This window comes from Pelmatolapia mariae, linkage group LG4, assembly GCF_036321145.2.
Source record: "Pelmatolapia mariae isolate MD_Pm_ZW linkage group LG4, Pm_UMD_F_2, whole genome shotgun sequence".
NCBI classification, from domain to species: Eukaryota; Metazoa; Chordata; class Actinopteri; order Cichliformes; family Cichlidae; genus Pelmatolapia; species Pelmatolapia mariae.
The window spans coordinates 10,871,167-10,891,829 of record NC_086230.1 but is presented as its reverse complement, the minus strand read 5'-3'; the positions used below and the strand labels follow the sequence as shown (position 1 = coordinate 10,891,829).

At 41.7% G+C, this 20,663-nt stretch overlaps 1 protein-coding gene across 1 annotated transcript; it reads left to right on the top strand.

Moving 5' to 3' along the window:
* Nucleotides 1–727: 727 nt before the first annotated feature.
* On the top strand, nucleotides 728–20,349 carry xpnpep3 (X-prolyl aminopeptidase 3, mitochondrial). The gene is made up of 12 exons (XM_063471419.1): nucleotides 728–844; nucleotides 928–1,041; nucleotides 4,536–4,658; nucleotides 4,744–4,931; nucleotides 5,102–5,321; nucleotides 14,048–14,229; nucleotides 14,329–14,391; nucleotides 14,736–14,849; nucleotides 14,972–15,057; nucleotides 16,025–16,208; nucleotides 16,785–16,905; nucleotides 16,986–20,349. Exons 2-12 carry the CDS (start codon nucleotides 975–977, stop codon nucleotides 17,150–17,152), a joined length of 1,515 nt encoding a protein of 504 aa, XP_063327489.1. The 5' UTR covers nucleotides 728–844; nucleotides 928–974; the 3' UTR covers nucleotides 17,153–20,349.
* The last annotated feature ends 314 nt before the right edge of the window (nucleotides 20,350–20,663 follow it).

The window sequence follows — 20,663 nt, the reverse complement described above, 5'->3', positions numbered from 1 at the left end:
TTTTTTTCTTGTTGTAAGTTAAAATCATACTAAATAATAGAGTGACAGTGTTGTGCTGGTTTCTAGTTTAGTAGTTTATTTTTTTATGAGAGAGCAATATTTGTGACTTGTTTTTCCAAGCTGATGGTGTATTTTATGGAGGACATACAGTGCCTCAATGAATCAAATAAATACATCATTCAGTAAATAATAAAAATGTGATAATTAATTAAAATATGAAATAATACATTAAATAAATCTATACATAATTAATTGAAATATCAATAATGTCATTTAAAACATTTAATAATTTATTTGTTAACAATTTTAATTAATTACATTTAATTAATTGTTTAACTAGTTATTTGATTCCTTTTGGCACTCGATAGCCTCCATTTTATTGAGTGTAGAAATAAGTAAAATAAAATCTCCAAAAGTTGATTCTGTTCATCTGGACGTAGCGTTTTGTGGAAGAAACGTTTCGTCACTCATCCAAGTGACTTCTTCAGTCTTCTTGGAGACTGAATCTCAGTCTTCTTGGAGACTGAAGAAGTCACTTGGATGAGTGACAAAACGTTTCTTCCACAAAACGCTACGTCCAGATGAACAGAATCAACTTTTGGAGATTTACTTTCCTGGATGATTGAGAATGCATCAAGAAGTAAAATAAAAGCTCACTTGTAGTCGGTTCAACAAGTAGTAAAGGGAGAGGGTTCCGCTTCTCTACCTGGGAAACCAAACTCAGGGAAGCAAATCTCCTGAACTACAAACGAGCGTGGCTAGCAGACGTGAGAATAGCGAGCTAGCTAGGTGTAGCTGTCATTCAGGGCACATATAACTGCTGGAGAAGAGACTGTTAACCTCGGTAAGTGATAATAAGTTACTTCAGGGTGTCTCTGTGAATATGAGTGCTCGGTAGATCGCTGACTGTCACACTTTGTTCCGCAGGGGAGCGACATGCTGTGACTGATCGGTGTCCTCAAGTTGCAGCAACAATGTTGCTCTCAGCGAGCGCTTTGGTGAGGACCGCTGTCAAGCTGATGCCACGGACCTGGAGTGGAGGTTAGAGACAGTAACTTTACAATTACTACAATGACATTACTGTGCAAAAGTCCTGAACCATGCCTCGCTTATGTACATGTTTGGTGGGAATTGGGAAAAAAACACCCCCGTCTAGAGACAGTATATAAGGCAATAACAGAGTTTGAATAATTCTAACCAGCTTGAAAGTCAATATTTGGTACGACCACCTTTATTCTTCAACACAGTCTAATATCTTTTAGGCAGCTTTCTTTTCATTTCTTTAAGTAATCTTCAGGAATAGTTCTCCAGGATTCTTGAAGGACAATTAAAGCTCTTCTCTGGATGTTGGTTTTGTTCTGTTCTCTTTCAACATGATCCCACACTGCTTCAATAATGTCGAGGTCTGTGCTCTGGGGAGACCAATCCATGGCTGATAGTGTTATTGTGTGTTTTTCTATGTATGCTTTTACTGCATTGGTAGTGTGTTTGGGATCATTATCATCCTGAAAAATCAATCAGACACTTTCCAGATAGTATCCGGTTGTTAAGTGATGACGTATAAACCCTGTTTCCATTAAGGCTGGTGTCTTTTTAAAGTGTTTGTATTGTGTTCAGTTTAATCTGAACAAGCCCTTAAAATAGTCAGTGATCACTGGCTGATCACCTCTCTAGGTTTTTATTACCACCATTTGTCTGCAGCACGTTGTAAAGCTCAGCTGATTTAAACCAGCTTATGGTTTGGGAGCCACCAAATATTTGAACGTGTCAGAAAAGTATCGCTCTGAGGCTAACGAAGATTTGAATGGGTGCATGAAGCTGAGGATCAGGAATTTGTTCATAGCGAGTAATCCAAACTATACAGCAGGATATCAGTGACTAACCTTGTGCTGGGGATGGATAATCACAGGCGTTCTGCTGACTGAAGTTTGGTCCGTTTTCAGCGTCTTTTTCCTGTCGTATGATTGCATTTGTCTTTGCCCATCGGGGTCCCTCACATTAACTTTCATTGAGGGCAAAAAAGTTAGCGTTCATCCTCCAGCTTCACTGTGCTAATGTGTTTATATTTTCCATATTAACCATAGCTCTGACAGCTAGCCCAACTTCAGTAACCTTACAAACATTGCTGCTGTTTAGTTTTCTGTCTTCATGCATGTCCAAAGTGATTGCTGCGCTGTACTTTTCATTTTTCAGGATAACTTAGTCAGAATATGGTATATCATCTTTGGATAGAAACTAGCGAACTTACTCCCCACTAACCTCTAACTTAATAAATCCTGTTTTTCATGGATGCCTGAATCTTAAACTTGATTGTTACACCTGGTAGAGCAGCCACACTTTTTACTTAATTACAAACTAAAGACCTTTGGCACTTTTAGCTCCCAGTGATGCAACAGTGTTTGTTTGAGTTTGGGAACTAAAGAGGAGTTTGGACCCTGAAACGGTGAATGACGTCAGACTTAAAAGGCAGATTGCATGGTGGATCAAAGTCTGATGGTACTTTTCTGCATTCATAATTCCATCAATTTTGACAAGATCCCCAACACCACTGGCTTAAATGGAACTCCAAACCATAATAGAGCCTCCACCCTGTTTTACAGATTGCTGTAGACCAGGGGTGCCCAATCCCAGTCCTCGAGAGCTACCGTCCTGCAGCTTTTAGATGGATCCTTGTTCCGACACACCTGAATCAAATGAATGGCTTGTTATCAGGCATTTGCCAAACTTGATGGCATGCTGAAGAGGCAATCAAACCATTTGATTCAGCTGTGTTGGAGTAGGGATGCATCTAAAAGCTGCAGGACAGTAGCTCTCGAGGACTGGGATTGGGCACCCCTGCTGTAGACACTCACTGTTGCACCTCTCTCTTGACTTCCCCTGTACGTACTAATGACAGTTTGAACCAGAAATGTCACATTTGGATTCAACACTCCATCAGACCTGTTGTCACTGATTTTTGGTCCAGTTCTTGTGTAATTTGGCATCCCTCTGCCTTCCACTGAGACCGTTTCTAATGACCCTTCAGTGAACAGTAGATGGATCAACAAAAAGTTCTTATGGACACAGCCACCCCTGTGCTTCTTCGTTTGGCTCAAAACTTTTGCACAGTACTGGAGCTTAGATCCGCTGAACTAAACTGGCATGTAGTTACAATGCCATGATTTTTTTTCTTCTTCTTCCTGATTTATTTATTTATTTATTGCATATGCGTCCCATTTATGTGGTTTAGCTAATGAATATGCAAAGATGACCTGAGAAAATACAAAATGTGGTCCTTAGATGAAGATTTAATTAAAAAAAAAAAAAAGTTAAATTGAAATTGCACTCAGCTTTCCAAAAATGTGGTTAATCACAGTTCATGATTTAACAAAATACTTCTTCACATTGGGACAGGTAGGTTTTTTTTCTCCTTATTAAATGAAATATTCACTTAAAACTGAATTTTGTATTTACTCAGGTTATATTTTTCTAATAAAAAAATGTGTTTGTTGATGATGTTGATGATGATGTGTACCGAATATGCAAAAAACGAAGAAATCAGGAATCAGGGAAATGCTTTTTCACAGCACTGTACAGATAGTCTACTCTAACTTCACCATTGCTTCAACCTGTAAAATACAGCATATGTTGATGCTCAGATAATAAATATCTAATAAAGTCATAATAATTTATGATTGTCCAGCGCCCCTGTGCTTTTTAGTTGTTTATATAAAGGTATGTTTTGTAATCGCGCTTTTAAAAAAATGTAACTTCAAACCTTCACCACCAGTGGGCAGCGATTTACCCGTCGGTACACTGAAATGTTTTCTGATGTGAGACGCTGTTCTATGCTGATAAAGCCGCTGTGACGCAACTTATTGGTTTGCGAAGCCTGGAGCTGATCATTGTCACTTCCCCCCCCCCCCCACCTCTAGGTGATTGCTAAATGACCCCCCCCCCCTTTTTTTAAATGGTTTTGTATGAAAAAGTTTTACATATTGGCTGAAATCAGACACACTGTAACTGAATACATATGTATAATATTACATTTGCTCTAGTTTTACACTTTAAAAAAATCTGTTAATGTCACAGGGGTTAGATCACTCACCAATTTTAACAGTCAGTTGTCCCATGACATCCTGTTGTTACCTAGTAACATGAGCGAAAGGTAAGTAGGTGGGAGATAATAGATTGTTAACGCAACTGATCTCTCTCTCTCTCATTTTGAAGACACCCACTCGTCCCACTGATATGTTGCATAAAACAGGCAGACTTCTACCCAATAAATAATCATCGGGATGCTTTGTAGTGGCCTGAAAATTGCTATAAATGGGGTTGGGTCTTCTTTTTTTTTTTAAACTTTTACTCACTTTTAATACCGAACCCCATCTTTTTAAACTCTTGTTTAAACTCTTGTTTAAAAAGATGCATGAGAAAAAACTACTATATTCAATACTCCAGCATCACCCAGCGGACAGAACTGATATAACTTTGCTTTAGTCAAACTGAATTGACCAAAGCACCTGTTTACAGTCTGTGTGTGTTTCTGTCTGTAGGATGTATTTGGTGCCTGTGCAGAAACATTTCTGTGAAACCTGGCGGGTTGAAGCCAAAGACGGTTCCACCTCGTTACCTTGGCCAGCCCAGTCCTTTCACTCATCCACACCTCATCAAACATGGTTAGTATTGTTTACAGTGGACAGCTGATCTTGTAAAATGTCATTTCTTAATTTATTTCTTTAAGGAAAGCATGCTTCTCCTCAGGTGAGGTAACCCCAGGTTTAAGCCAGACGGAATATGAGCTCCGCAGACACCGACTGGCCTCACTTATCGAGGCTCAGGCCGAAAGACTCGGACCTTCTGCTTCCTCCAGCACCCATGTGGCCATCATTTTGTCTCACCCAACTAGATACATGACCAATGACATCCCTTATCCCTTCCATCAGAACCAGGTGAGCACTTGGTTTTAAGTTGCATTCAGTTCAGAATTCTTCAGAAAGGAGAAAAAATTGGACTTTGCTCTTCTTCCTTTTCCTGGGTGAAATTTTATTTTGGTCTACTGAGTACTTCTTGTAATTTTAGCAAGTTTTTACTAATTCATCTCAAAACATATGTTCCTCAGGATTTCCTCTACCTCAGTGGTTTCCTCGAACCTGACAGTGCCTTGGTTCTTCACGGGAAGGGTCGACCAGACCAGGCTATTTTGTTCGTCCCTCGCAGAGACCCGGGGAGAGAACTGTGGGACGGACCGCGGTCTGGGAAGGATGGAGCAGCTGCTTTGACTGGCATAGAGAGAGTTCATAGCATAGAAGAACTGGGTGTTGTACTCAAGAGCCTGAAAGGTGGGTGCATGGGAGGGGGGGGGGTATTACTCTTTGCAATCCTGTGGAGAAAAAAAAAAAAGTGTTATGGTTCATTCCTACCAGATCACTAACTGCCATATTGTTCTCTGAGAAAGGAAAAGGAGGTCCAATGGTTTTGTGTGGTCAGTCTGAATTACGTATGTTGCTTGAATAAAGAAACAAAGTGACACTGCTTCAGGGTCTTTCACAAACCTTATTATCACAGGAATATATATATGTATGCAGTGTTCTGTCCTTATTGTGCGTCCCTTTGCCCAACTTGACAGACAGCTAATGGTTTCAATGAACATTGGAGGCGGAAATAAGTTTAAGGCTTTTTACTTCGTCAGTAGTTCAATGATTGACATCCTTTTCTTCCCGTAAAGCTAAAAACAAACACAAAGTAAATGTTACAAGATGTCTTTTCCTTTTAACTCACACTTCTAGGATATGAACGATACTGTTATATAGTATGTGTAATCAACAGCGACTCAGTATTGATCACAATACAACTTAGCGAGTTTAGCTTCCTCAAAGATAAACATAACAGATGAAATAACTGGTTTCTAAACAAATCTCTGTAATAGAAATGCACCAAATAAACTTGTAAACATGTTGTACATTAATACTCACAAGCAATAACTCTCCAAGGCAGAAATGTTTTAAAGAGCATCTAAGGCGACAAAAAGCATATTCTGCAGGCTAACAAGCAACCAGCTTCCTGTTTCCTCTACTCACAGGAACACAGAAAAACCCCACCAAAATATAAGCTTGTGAGTATTCCCACTATGACCAGCAGAGGGTGCTGAAGAGAAAGAACCTATGCATGTCATAACACTCCCCGTCTGGTATTGTAAAATACCACTATGAACCAACTAAAACATCATAAACTGCAAGATTTTACAGATTATATCTGAATACAATGTTTACCATCATGACACATATACTTCTCAGTCCTTTGGGGACATCAATAACACTGTCTCTGACACAGGTCTCAGGTAAGTATTAATAGTTCCATTTCTTGAGACCCTCACTTCAATCTTCCTGACCCTGCCTTATCCGGGAAGATCTGGTTGACAAGTCCCATTGGCCATTCATTGCGCCTCACTTGTGCGTCTTTGATGAGCACCAAATCTCCCACCTTGAGGTTTGCATGGTTACGTTGCCACTTGTTCCGGCTTTGCAGTGTCCCTAAGTACTCCCGTCTCCATCTGGTCCAAAATGTGTTTGCAAGGTATTGAACTTGCCTCCACTGCTGTCGATGGAGATCTTTCTCAATAAAACTTCCCTGAGGGGGGAGAGGAGTCCACACCTTCTGAGTGAGAAGCATGGAAGGCGTCAACAGGAAGGGTGTGTCAGGATCTGTTGTGATAGGAGACAAAGGTCTAGCATTAATGATGGCTGTTACCTCTGCCATTAGAGTGGAAAGCACCTCATGTGTCAAGTGAGAGTGCGTGGTTTGGAGAAGCATTGCATCCAGGACACGTCGGGACAACCCTATCATACGTTCCCAGCTTCCTCCCATATGAGAAGAGTGAGGTGGATTAAAGATCCAGGTGCATCCCTCTTCTCCCAGGTATGTCTTAATGCTTGACACGTCAGGGTCTGTCAGTGTGAAACCTAGCTCCCGGCAAGCACCAACGAAATTAGTCCCACAATCGGATCGAATCTGCTTAACAGGCCCTCTCAAACTGAAGAATCGACGCAGGGCATTGATGAAACTTGATGCGTCCATCGGCTCAATCAGTTCAATGTGCACAGCACGTGTGCTAAGACACGTAAAAAGAACAGCCCACCTTCTGCTATTTGCCTGGCCTCCTCTTGTGCGCCTTGTGACCACAGACCAAGGGCCAAATACATCCAAGCCCACGAAGGTGAAAGGAGGTTCAGTGCTGATACGATCAGAAGGCAGATTTGCCATTCTTTGCTCAGTTGCTCTCTTCCTACATCTGTTGCAGGTGATACAGTTGTGGATAATCTGCTTGATTAGCCTCCTTGATCCTGTAATCCAATATCCAGCAGTACGGACTGCACCTTCTGTGAACACCCGTCCCTGATGCATTACTCGCTGGTGATGGTGTTCTACTATCAACATGGCAACGTGGCTACCACCTGGAATAATGAGAGGATGTTTCTCCTTGCAGTCGATGTTGGCATGTTTGAGCCTTCCACCTATCCTCAAGAGTCCTTCATCATCACAGTAGGGACTGAGTTTTTGTAAAGAGCTGTGTTTTGGTATGTCTTTACCATTGGCAATACAGGCAAGTTCCTCCTCAAACATTTCCTTCTGCACACTTTTGATGACGACAATATCAGCCTTTGTCAGTTCCTCTGCTGTGCGAGACTGTTTGCAATGATGCCATGAACTGCAAGAGGGACCTTCACCTTTGCTCTTGAAGACCTTTGCAATATGAATGAGCAAGCTAAGGGCCTTGAGGAGTTTCTTCAAAGAGGAAAAACGTCTGAACCTTTGCGATCCAAACAGAGACCCATCATTACTCGTGTGAGTGACAAAGCTACGTATTTCATCATCCAACTCGGGGTCCACAAGGTCATAGGTTTTAGCTTCTCTTGTAACACTAGCTTGTAACAAGAAGGCAGGACCTTTAAGCCAGGCACTGTCACCAAGCATGGCAGCAGGCACCGAGCGTGTGCCTATGTCAGCAGGGTTAGAGCTCGAAGGGACATAGTGCCATTGTTTTGGTTCTGAAATCCTCCTGATTCGCTGCACCCTGTTGCCAACATACACATAGAACCTCTTTGTCTGGTTGCTTATATAGCCTAAAACCACGCGACTGTCTGTGTAGAATTCAACTGCATCAAGATTTAGGTCCAGTTCACTTGTGATGACTTCGGCAAGCTCTGCAGCTAACACAACAGCTCCCAATTCCAGTCTTGGAATTGTATGAGCAGATTGTGGGGCCAATTTTGCTTTCCCTAGAACGAAGCCCACCTGATGGTTCTGATTTTCGCCAGTGGTCTTTAGGAAAGCAACTGCTGCAATGGCTTTAGTGGAGGCATCTGAAAAGATGTGTAACTCTTTTCTGATTGCTGTTGACATCGTAGCAGAAGTGTAGGTTCTTGGAATATGTACATTCTTGAGATCGACAAGAGATTCTTTCCATGTATCCCACTCGGCCTCCCTTTCTCTAGGCAGTGGAGTGTCCCAGTCTAGGACCTCACTTGAAAGTTCTCTCAGCAGCATCTTTCCCTGGATTATAACCGGTGAAGCAAATCCTAAGGGATCGAAAAGACCATTGATTGTAGCTAAGACACCTCTCTTTGTAAAGGGCTTCACTGTCTCTGCTACTCGAAAGGTAAAGGCGTCTTTCTTTAGGTCCCATATCAGACCAAGACTTCGCTGTGTAGGTGTCACATCAGTCTCCAGATTTAGCTCCTTAAGCCCCTTTGTCATCTGGAGAAAACGCATCAAGAACCTCAGAGCTGTTTGATGCTATTTTATGCAGGCGAAGGTTAGATGTGGCAAGCATTTCCTGTGCTCTCTTCATTAGATCAATAGCTTCACTGGCTGTGGGCCTTGACATAAGCGCATCATCAACGTAGAACTCCCTCTCAACGAAGCGTCGTGCATCTGATCCGAATTCCTCTTCACCATGAGCTGCTGCACATCGAAGGCCGTATATAGCTACGGATGGTGAGGGACTGTTGCCAAACACGTGAACCTTCATTTGATACTCACAGATGTCATTGGCAGGATTGTTGTCTTCATGCCAGAGGAAGCGCAAATAGTTTCGATGGTCCTCTCTTACAATGAAACTTTGAAACATCTGTTCAATGTCAGCGGTTACTGCAACAGTTTCACGTCTGAACCTCAACAATACTCCCAGCAAGCTATTATTGAGGTCAGGTTCAGAGAGGAGAACATCATTGAGAGAGACGCCATGGCACTTTGCACTTGAGTCAAACACAACTCTGATCTGACCCGGCTTCTGAGGATGGTACACCCCAAATGTAGGTAAGTACCAGCACTCCTTGTCCACCTCAAGTGGAGGAGCCAGTTCAGCATGGTCACGATCAAATATGTTCTGCATGAAAGCAAAGAAATGCCTCTTCATTTCAGGCCTTTTTTCAAGGGTGCGATGAAGAAAAGATAAACGTTTGACGGCCTGGTCGCGATTGTTGGGCAGCCACTGGCAAGGTCCCTTGAATGGAAGTGGCGCCACCCAGCTGTTGCTGTCATCTATGAACATCTCTCTCTTCATGACCTCTAGGAACAGTTTGTCTTCAATAGAAAGGCCGATTTTGTTATCATCCTCAGATGTATCAAAGATAGTGCTTCCAAGAGTGCATGCCTTAACTCTAGGTGTTTCGGTGGTAGGGAAGGCTTTACGCTCAGACTTGGACCCTTAACTCTCTTTGATATGAACCATATTTGGACATGGTCTGAAATAGGATGGGCGATTGTTCTCAAGCACATTAGTGTGATAGGCATTCACAGTTGCAGGCTTGTGAGCATCACCTAAACAGACATCACCAATGATGACCCATCACAGGTCCAGTATCTGTGCATATGGGGCACTGTGAGGACCGTTTCTATGCTGCCTCGCTTTGTGGACACTAAGTAGGTCAGCTTTGTGATCGAGTGGTGGGATGAGATGGGCTATTGGCCTTAGATGAGCATGTTCTGCTGCCACCTCAGGGGTAGGTATCTCAGCTCTGTTACTCGAAATGTTATTACATTCAATTATTGTCGGCAGCGTGACTGATGTGGCTCCATCTAGTGACTCCACTACAAAGCCTGTAGCTCTTCTACCCATCATTTCTGTCGTTCCCGCACATGTACGAAGTGTGAATGGAGACTCTGATCCCTCTATGCCATAAACATCAAAAAACTCTGACCTGGCAAGTGACCGATTACTCTGATCATCGAGCACGACATAAGCCTTTGTCACTCACTCTGGCTGTGCTTTTGGGAAAACCTTTACCAAGCAGATCTTAGAACAGGATCTTCCTCTCTGAGCCTCTCCACATACTTTGGTACAAGTCGATGTTATAGCAGGCTGAGTCGTCTCTTCCATGCCCTCCCCGCCATGACCAAAGAGAGTTGCAAGGGGTGGTCCTGGATGAAGGGCAGAGATATGATTCCTGCTTTCACATTCTGTAAACTTGATTGTTGTGTTACAGTTCTTGGCCATGTGACTAGTGGAAGAACAGCATCTAAAAAAGATACCATTGTCCTTGAGGAAGGTCTTACGCTCCTCAATGGGTTTATTGCGAAACCCTCTGCAGCGCTTGAGGGGATGTGGCTTTTTATGAATTAGGACACTGCCTTTCCACATCACAGGTTTGCTCTCTCACACTGTCTTGGCCAGCTTTCTCCTGTGATATTTCCGTCTTGTGAGCAGAGACCAAACCCTTATAGGGCTTCCTCACTGTAGTATCTGATCTAAAGTGGTCTGTTGTAGATGCTAAGAGCCTGAAGCCTGGGTCATTGCGGGCTTGTGCCTCTCTGCAGACAAAGTCACAGAGAAAGGAAAATGGCGGGAAAATGACACTATGGTCAACTTTATACTTAAAACCCTGAGAGAGCCACTTTTCCTGGATATTGTGTGGTAACTTGTCCACAATTGGAGCAACACCACGTGCAGTGTCAAGATAGCTTAGTCCTGGGAGATAACCCTCTGATTTTGCTGCCTCAACCTCTTGCAGCAGGTCACTAAGCTCTCTCAGCTTCACAGGATCCTTGCTACTGACCTTTGGGAAGTTTGTAAGCCTGTCGAACAGTGTTTTTTCAATTATCTCTGGAGAGCTAAAACATTCCTCCAAGCGCTCCCAGGCTTTGTCCAGTCCAACTTCAGGACGACAGACGTGCACCGTCTTTATTCTTTTCACATGCCGTGCTGAGTCATGCCCCAGCCACTTAATAAGGAGGTCCAACTCTTCACTGGGGCTGAGTTTTAGTCCACTGATTGCATTCAGAAAGGAGGATTTCCACGCCCAGTAATTTTCAGGGCAGTCATCAAACTTTGTGAGACCAGCATTAATAAGATCCCTCCGTGCCAAGTACCTTGCTATATCACCCACCTGAGCACTGCCATCTGGTAGGAGTTGTGGTGTGACTCGATCAGGCGACCTTTCCCTTGTGCTCTCTGGTGGGTGCGGTGTTGAGTGGGGGTAAATACCAGACTTTGGTTCCTGAGATAGCCCTGATGTTGGAATGGCTTTGTTTCTCATTTTGAACAAGTGGGATTCAACATATGGAGTACCAAAGCTTTACCTGGGTGGAATCGTGGGCTTCAGCTCATGAACAGTTGACTCTCTTTGCTCTGCCTCTGGTTTAGCACTCTCGGTTGGCTGTAGATGCTGCTCCACATACTGGCGTGTCCTTTCAGCAGTCTCTTCAAAGGCTGGTTTCCTTTCAGTTTTGACAGACTCCTCTGCTGCAACCTCAAGGATGCTGGCTTGCGCCATAGCTGCTGCTACCTCCTTTTCATACTGTAAAGTGTTCAATTTGGCTTCTATGCAAGCCTTCTCAATCATCATTTCTGACTCTATTTTGGCATAATCGGCTCGTGCGCGAGCTGCCTCCAGTTTAGCACGAGCTGCAGCAACGGCTCGACTGACTGATGATCCACTAGATGCTATAGAGGCCACTAACCTGGTCTCTAGAGCCGACAGCTGCGTTATTTGTTTTGGGGCTTGTATGTCCTCCATCCCACAATGCTGCTGTGTGGCAAGCGTAAGCAGTAGTAGAGATGAGACGTGCTGGCAGCCGAGGTTTCTGTCTTTGATTATCTCTGCCCGCTGAGAAGCTGCTTTTTTACTGTTCTGTCCTTATTGTGCGTCCCTTTGCCCAACTTGACAGACAGCTAATGGTTTCAATGAACATTGGAGGCGGAAATAAGATTAAGGCTTTTTACTTCGTCAGTAGTTCAATGATTGACATCCTTTTCTTCCCGTAAAGCTAAAAACAAACACAAAGTAAATGTTACAAGATGTCTTTTCCTTTTAACTCACACTTCTAGGATATGAACGATACTGTTATATAGTATGTGTAATCAACAGCGACTCAGTATTGATCACAATACAACTTAGCGAGTTTAGCTTCCTCAAAGATAAACATAACAGATGAAATAACTGGTTTCTAAACAAATCTCTGTAATAGAAATGCACCAAATAAACTTGTAAACATGTTGTACATTAAAACTCACAAGCAATAACTCCCCAAGGCAGAAATGTTTTAAAGAGCATCTAAGGCGACAAACAGCATATTCTGCAGGCTAACAAGCGACCAGCTTCCTGTTTCCTCTACCCACAGGAACACAGAAAAACCCCACCAAAATATAAGCTTGTGAGTATTCCCACTATGACCAGCAGAGGGTGCTGAAGAGAAAGAACCTATGCATGTCATAACATGCAGTGTTTTGGAAGCAAAACTTCTGCCCAGTATTGGTGGCCCTAACAAATTAACCTCAAGGTCAGAAAATCTGCAAAAGACCCAAAAGTTCATGATTGTACAGTTTGGGGGGGAAATTAGGTTTACAATGATGCAACAAGCCACACGTTTGGCATTATGGCCATAATACACAGCACAGGGGAAAACCAACCACAGCATATCAGCACAAACACTTCATATCAACTGTCAGCACGGTGAATGGGCTCATTTTCCAGCTACAGGACTCGGGCACCTTGAAGTCATTGAGTTGACAATGAACTCCTCTTCATACCAAAGTATTCTCCAAGCAGACAGGAGGCCCTCTGTCCAGCAGCTGAAGCTTGGCAAAAAATTAAGCCATGCATTAGGACTATGATCCCTAACAGCAAATGGGTGAAAAAGAAAAATCAAGGTGTCAGTCAGACCTCACCTGACAGGCCTAGACTCACCTCACGTCCAGACTCTAGCACAACTAAAATGCTTTGGTGGAAGCTTAAGAGAGCTGTGCATAAATGAATGCCCACAAACCTCAATGAGGTGAAGCAACGTTGTAAAGAGTGGACCAAAATCCCTCCACAGTGATGTAAGAAACTGATGATTGAGGTTATTGCTGCTGAGGTGGGTTGCTGCAATAAATAAGGATTCTAGAGTTCTGCAGTGTGCGACCCGTTAATTATTGTTCTGTGTTCATTTTTTTGGCTCTCCACCTGCGGATCTGTGTGGATTCTTTTATCCTTCAGCTGTAAAATGCTAATGGGGTATTGTCATCACCCCACCGAGCAGCCAGGTGGGCAGCGTGGATATGCTAACTCAAGAGTGAGGCGAAGTAGGATTTTCAAATTGATACCATAGTTGCATCTACTCAAAATCTGGGATCGGTATGAATCCTGGGGACTTTGACCTCAAGGTCAAGATCAGAGCTCAAGTTTTGTGAAAAGCACCTAGGCTCTTCAAATTGAAACTGCAGGTGCATCTACTGGGAGGCTGAGGGGCAGCACTGATAGCTGCCAGTATTTTAAGTTTTTTATTGACTGATGTGAAGATGTTCTTTTTGACAGGACGGTCGTAAAGAAAGACAGGAAGTGTGAGGTAAATAAAAATGCAGTGCAACAAAGATCCAGCTGCTGGAAGCCTTGGGTGGAAAAGCATAAAGTGGACAAGTAGCACAGTTGTTGGATAAATGCTTTCCTATTTCAGTGCCTAAACTCTTCTTTTAGGTATTAAAATATTTTTCTTTTTCTTTTTTTTTCTATTTAGTTCTTTTATCTTTTCACTGATTGGGACCTCAAATTCACTCTTAGCATTTCTGTGTTCTCTGATCCTCTTCCAGGCATGCTGTGGTACGATACTTCTCAGCCGGCTCACCCTCGGCTCCACCAGGCTCACGTGTGTCCCGTTCTGGAGGCGGGGCCGACACCGCGCACTCTCAGACCTCTCATACACTCTCTCAGGGCCCTCAAAAGCTCAGCCGAAGTGGCTCTCATGCAAGAGGCGGGTCGAATCACGGCACAGGTTGATGTTTAAATTGGTTCCTGTGAAGCTCTTGAAGACTCCAAGTGAATGTTAGATTTATAAAGTGTACTCGCAGCAGCTCATATTGTTATCTTTCAGGCTTTTAGGAGGACAATGGCTCTGTCTCAAGGACATGTGGATGAAGCTGTTCTGTTTGCTAAGGTGACTTCTGTGATGACATTTATTTCTTCACTGCCTTTACGTGTGTGAGCAGTCATTATCTTTGTGTCTTTCATTGATTAGGCTCATGATGTAATTATTAGAACAGTAAGTGTTAGTTTATTAATTTTTACAGTTGGAGAAGCAGCTTTGAAATTTTCCAAATTTACCTCCTAATTTAATGAATCTGCTTTAAAAGAGCAGGTATGGAACTCCAGAGAGTTGTACCTTAAACTGAAAATGCTGTTTAAGTCTTACAGTGTCTACTTTATTTGTTACGTACTGTACTGTGCAAAAGTCTTGAGCCACCCCTCCTTTCTTTATATTTAACATAACCTTTTTTCCAGTTTGATTTTGAGAATCGGATCCATGGTGCTAACTTTCTTGCGTACCCTCCGGTGATTGCTGGAGGAAATCGAGCTAACACTCTGCACTACATAAATAACAACCAAATAATCAAGGTAATTACTCCATGAAAGCATCAGAGGACACTGATATTCCCGAGAATAATTAGTTTACATGTATTTAAGTAGCATATATGACTCATTATGTTTTGCTCCCTCCTCTTTGTCTCCTCCATCAGGATGGTGAAATGGTGTTGCTGGATGGTGGTTGCGAATACTTTGGTTATGTCAGCGATATCACTCGAACATGGCCAGTAAATGGAAAGTAAGCAAGCTGATTACATGGACCCTTACAATATTTGGTGCCAACTGTTTACAGAAGTGATAGTTTGTTTAATGAGCTCATGTGTAATCACTACATTATATTATGAATAGACAAAGATCTTTCCTTGATACTCTATCAAAGAGTAAAATGAAGTTTGTCACATTCCTCTCAGTGAAAAATGCCATTTTTGCCATCTATAAATGCATCGTGCGTTTTTGTGTTAAGCTGTTGGGTTTCTTTTAGTCCAGCTTTGTAGAATCTGTCTTAGTTTTACAAAACCCAGCCATGAGAGCAACATGCCAGAGTGCTGCTTGTGCCAGTCCCATAAATATGGAGAGTTTATGCCCTCAAGAAGGACACAAAAGCTTTTTCAAATCTAATATGGGGATCTGAATAATTACCTACCACAGTGCGTATTGGCTTGCATAGCAACAGATGATCTAGTGTGGCAACCCTTAATAGAACCAGCCATTTTTTTTAAATTATTTTTTTAAGAAAAAAAAGGGGTGATCTAACTTTTGGAAATGAGAGAAGCTAAACTACAAAACTACAATCACTGATTGTAGGTTTCAATCCTTTACGCCTTGAGTTGTGGCAGAAGTTCTTTTCCATCTGTTATCATGACTTCGCTAAGGATAGAGTGAAGTTGCCATTTGTGCATCGCAGCCCATGAGTCAGTGTACAGTGTAAATTTGTCAAACTTCATTTTACACCCAAGTTTATTTAGTCATCTATTTGTTCCAAGTATTTGTTTCCAGAATGCATGTGTTAATAAAGGTGGTCCACATCACCTCCAATCCTGGTTTGGTGAACGTGGTATTCAACTTTAAATTTCATTTTATCTGATTTCTAGAATTTAGGTCCCTTAAATTAAAGAAACTGTAGTTTGTGTTTTTGAAGGTTGATCAGTTCCAGTCACAGAAATAAACTGTCTTTTTTTCTTTTCTTTTTTTTTGTTCAATACTAGATTCAGTCCTGCACAGATTGAGCTCTACGAATCCGTCCTGGAGGTCCAGCGCTCCTGTTTATCTCTTTGCTCTCCAGGCGTCAGTCTGGATCACATCTACAGCACCATGCTGGCTCTGCTGGGACGACAGCTTAAGCGGCTTGGCATCCTTGAGGCCAGTACCAGCGATGCTGAGGCGCTAAAGGTAATAATTGGAAAAACAGTGGGTGCCCAGATTGGTTGGTAGATTGGTTGTGCACTTTATATTTAATTAGGCTCATCTGCACAGTGTCATGGTCCCTAGAGGAGGAGTCCGGACAAATCTTACTTTTCCTCAGAATTTTTACACATGCAGCGGACTTCAAGTGGTCGTCAAAGAAGTATAACAGGAATAACTACTCTGTTGTCGGGTCTCCGGCTGTCCGTATCTGCAACAGAGTATAATTTAGGCTTCAGAAGGAATGCTGGCGTTATATTCTTATGAAGTCAGATTTCCCTTTCAGTATTACAAGGGATATCTTGTGGTGGTAGTTACTAAAGCTGGGGCTTCAATTCAACATTTCAAAAAGTTTTTTGGTTTTTTTTGTCCAGACCAGATGACCTAATCCAGAGGATTCCTCTCAGGTCCATGCTGGACTTCTATAAATCTTTTTTTTTTTGGTGTTTTAAGTGCTCTTTAATGTGGTTGTGCTTTGTTAAGGGTTATGTGAGGTTTGACTTTAGTAGAACCACTCGTCTGACTGCTGCAGCCTTTTTTACTATTTATTTATTTAAATTCCAGGCTGCAAGGCGGTACTGCCCCCACCACGTTGGCCATTACCTGGGCATGGATGTCCACGACACTCCTGAGCTATCTCGCTCGCAACCTCTTCAGCCAGGAATGGCCATCACCATAGAGCCAGGTTTGAAATCCACACGGCTGCACGTGCATGTAAATGCTCTGTCCCGTTACCGTTACGGCTCACATTGTGTCTTGCTGCAGGGCTATACATCTGTGAAGACAACGACCAAGCGCCGAAGCACTTTCGAGGCCTGGGTGTCAGGATTGAGGATGACGTGGTGATCAGAGAGAAGGGAGGACCTCTGATTCTGTCCTCTGATGCACCAAAGACCATCGCTGATGTAGAGCGGGCCTGTGCACAGCGATAGAGCAGGGAGAGAAAGAGAACTGGCCGAGTGCTACTCACTGCTATCTGTTTATATCATGAGACTCAGGGCCATGGTGCATTACAGGTGGGAGCACACTATAAGACTTTAGTTTTTAAGTCACAACAACCTGTTATCCTCACTACTGTCTATGAAATACTGGCTGCATTAGAACAACTCAGCTCCAAGACATAAAACCAAACAGCCAAACATAAAGTTGCAATTCTTTATTTACAAAAAAAGGCAGATTACAGATTCTTCTATCAGTGAGCTAAATCTGACACTAAAGTCTAAATCAACATCTACAAACAACAGCTAACATCCAGCTACCATGAAAGTATTTTACGTCATAAAACCTGTTTGATTCTCATCATGTTTTCTGAACTATGGTTCATTTTCTTATCTCACTGAAGAAGTTGCACACAGAAGTGCATAATTGTTTTCCAACTCATACTGCAGTACAAAGAATCCAAACCCTGAATACTGAACAGACTGTCTGAAAAGGCTGCTCGTCATAAATCTGGAGTTATTGTGATGTCTTCATTGATCTGCTGAATGTGAAAAAGGTCACAAGAGTGTCAGTGTGTGTTGGATTTTGTTTTTCTTTTAGCAGAGAGGAGAGTTGTGTTGTTTTCTAACTTATTGTGTATTAAAATATTTCCAATATTTCTTTCATAACTAATAAATTCAATGGGTATAACTTGGGTTACTTAGGGAGGATGTTTTGTTGATTGATCATAGGGAGAGATGACCTTTCCTTCACTATATTATAAGGGTCAGTTGTCCCCTTATGTCTTGGACAAAAAGGACTGTTTTGTAGGACCATTCATTCAATTCAGTTTTTATCTACATGGTGCCAAATCACGACAGAATTCACTTCAATTTGCTTTATATTATAAAGTAAAGACCCTACAATAGGCAGGAAAAAAAAACTAATTTTTAACAGGAAGAAAGTTTGAGTGATACCAGACTGTGGACAGATAAGCCCTAATTCAATGCTTTATCAAAAATGAAAGTTTTAAGCCTAATCTTAAAAGTAGAGAGGTGGTCGTCTCCTGAATCCAAACTGGGAGCTGGTTCCAGAGAAGAGGGGCCTGAAAGCTGAAGGCTCTGCCTCCCATTCTACTTTTAAATACTCTGGAAACCTTAAGTAAGCCTGTAGTGTGAGAGCCAAGTGCTCTTTTGGAATAATAAAAGTCATGAAATGCTTTGGTCCTATTGTCAAGCCTCAAGGTTTAAATTTAAAAGATCTCAGTGCATTTCAGGTGACGGCTGGTATATTTATACTTACTCTCTAAGTAGTATATTTTTAATAAAAAATAATATTTAATATTTAATGTCAAAGTCAGGGAAAGTTTTTGGTGGTTAATCTGAATATATATGTTGCTTGAATGAAGACGGAGAGTATTAGTATTAATGCAGTATTAGTATTAGTTCACTGTCAATTACAGACCTTATCATCACAGGGCTTTGTGCATTCCTGTGGAGTACTAAGTTCACTCTTATTGGTTCCATAGAAACTCAGAGGGTAATCAAAAGCACTTGATTAATTGATCATAACAGGTGTGCTTTGTGCGGGTTCATTTGTGGAATTTCTTGCCTTCTTAATGAGGTTGGGACCATCAGTTGTGTTTTTCAGAAGTCAGGTTGACAGCCCTATTTGACAACTGTTAGAATTCATATTGTGGTAAGAACCAATCGGCTAAGTAAAGAGAAATGACAGTCCATCATTACTTTAAGAGCTGAAGGTCAGTCAGTCTGAAAAAATTGCTAAAACTCTGAATGTGTTCCCAAGTGCAGTCGCAAAAACCATCAAGCGCTTAACAGCACTTCAGATTAGAACCCAAATAAATGCCACACAGAGTTCCAGCAGCTGACACATCTTTACATCAACTGTTCAGAGGAGACTGTGTGAATCAGGCCTTTGTGGTCAAATAGCTGCTAAGAAACAGCTACTAAGGAAAAGCAACAAGCAGAAGAGATTTGTTTGGGCCAAGAAACACCAGGAACGGACATTAGACCAGTGGAAATCTGTGCTTTTTGTTGGTCTCTGCATGCATGGTTCCCACTGTGAAGCATGGAGGAGGAGATATGATGGTGTGGGGCTGCTTTGCTGGTCACACTGTGGGGGATTTATTCAAAATTGAAGACACACTGAACCAGCATGGTTACCACAGCATCCTGCAGCGACATGCCATCTCATCTGGTTTGTGTTTAGTTGGACCATCATTTATTCTTCAACAGGACAATGACCCCAAACACACCTCCAGGAAGTGTAAGGGCCATTTGGAGAAGAAGGAGAGTGATAGAGTGCTGCACCAGACGGCCTGGCCTCCACAGTCACCTGACCTAAACCCAGTCGAGATGGTTTGAGATGAGATGGACTGCAGAATGAAGGCAAAAGGGACAACAAGCACCCAGCATCTCTGGAACTCCAAGACTGTTGGAAAACCATTTCAGGTGACGACCTCATGAGGGAATGGAGAAAATGCAGGAGTGTGCAAAGCAGTAATCAAAGCAAAGGGTGGCTATTTTGAATCTAAAATATAAAACTTGTTTTGAATTGTTTCACACTTTTTTATTTACTACATAATTCCATATGTGTTCATTCATAGTTTTGATCCCTTCAGTGAGAATCTACAATGTAAATAGTCATGAAAATAAATGAGAAGGTGTGTCCAATCTTTTAACTGGTAGTGAATGTCAATCAGGAGAATATTAGAAACCATTTTAAACATAATGCAGTCTAGTACATTATCTTGAATGATAATATTATTTTTGACACTGGGAAAAGGAAACTGGGAGCTTAGTGCATAATATATAGTATATTTTAAATATCACTACTTTGCATTAACATAAAACACCTATGTAAAATGAACATATGTGTTAAACTGATTACAATAAAAATGGCTGCATTCCATTTAATTTTTTATAAATCCATATAATACCACGTTTTGTTTTGGTTTTTAATAAGAAAAGATATTGTTTCACAATTTTATTTTTGTAAAATTTGATTCTTATCAGTTCACAACATGAGTTAAATCCATAGAACGTAGATTTGGAAGCTGAGCAGAGGATTGGAAATCAGCTTGTGCTATAACACAGATGCTGAACTCACGCCTCGGAATAACACACTAAAAATACTGCATTTTATGCAGCTGTAAAACAGCTTGTTTCCTTTTAAGCGCTGTTTTCAATAAATTGCATGCTCAAAAAAATGTTTCGTCTCACTCCCATTTCTTTTTGTTGCACGTTGAAGCTCTACTTGGAACCTTGTTAAGAGCCAACCATGCAAAATATGATTTTTTGCCGTTTTTCAAGTGGTCTTAAACTTTTGATTGGGACTGTTTATTGTGAAAGCCAGAAAATATTTGGAGACCTCTTTTGAACTTGATTTGTTTTGTTTTTTTTTAAAAAGCCAGTTGGTTTAACTGATATGTGTTTGGTTTTTTTAGAAACAAGGAAATGTTTTATGTAGTTTAACATCTTGTTTGTTATACTTAGTTACAAAAAA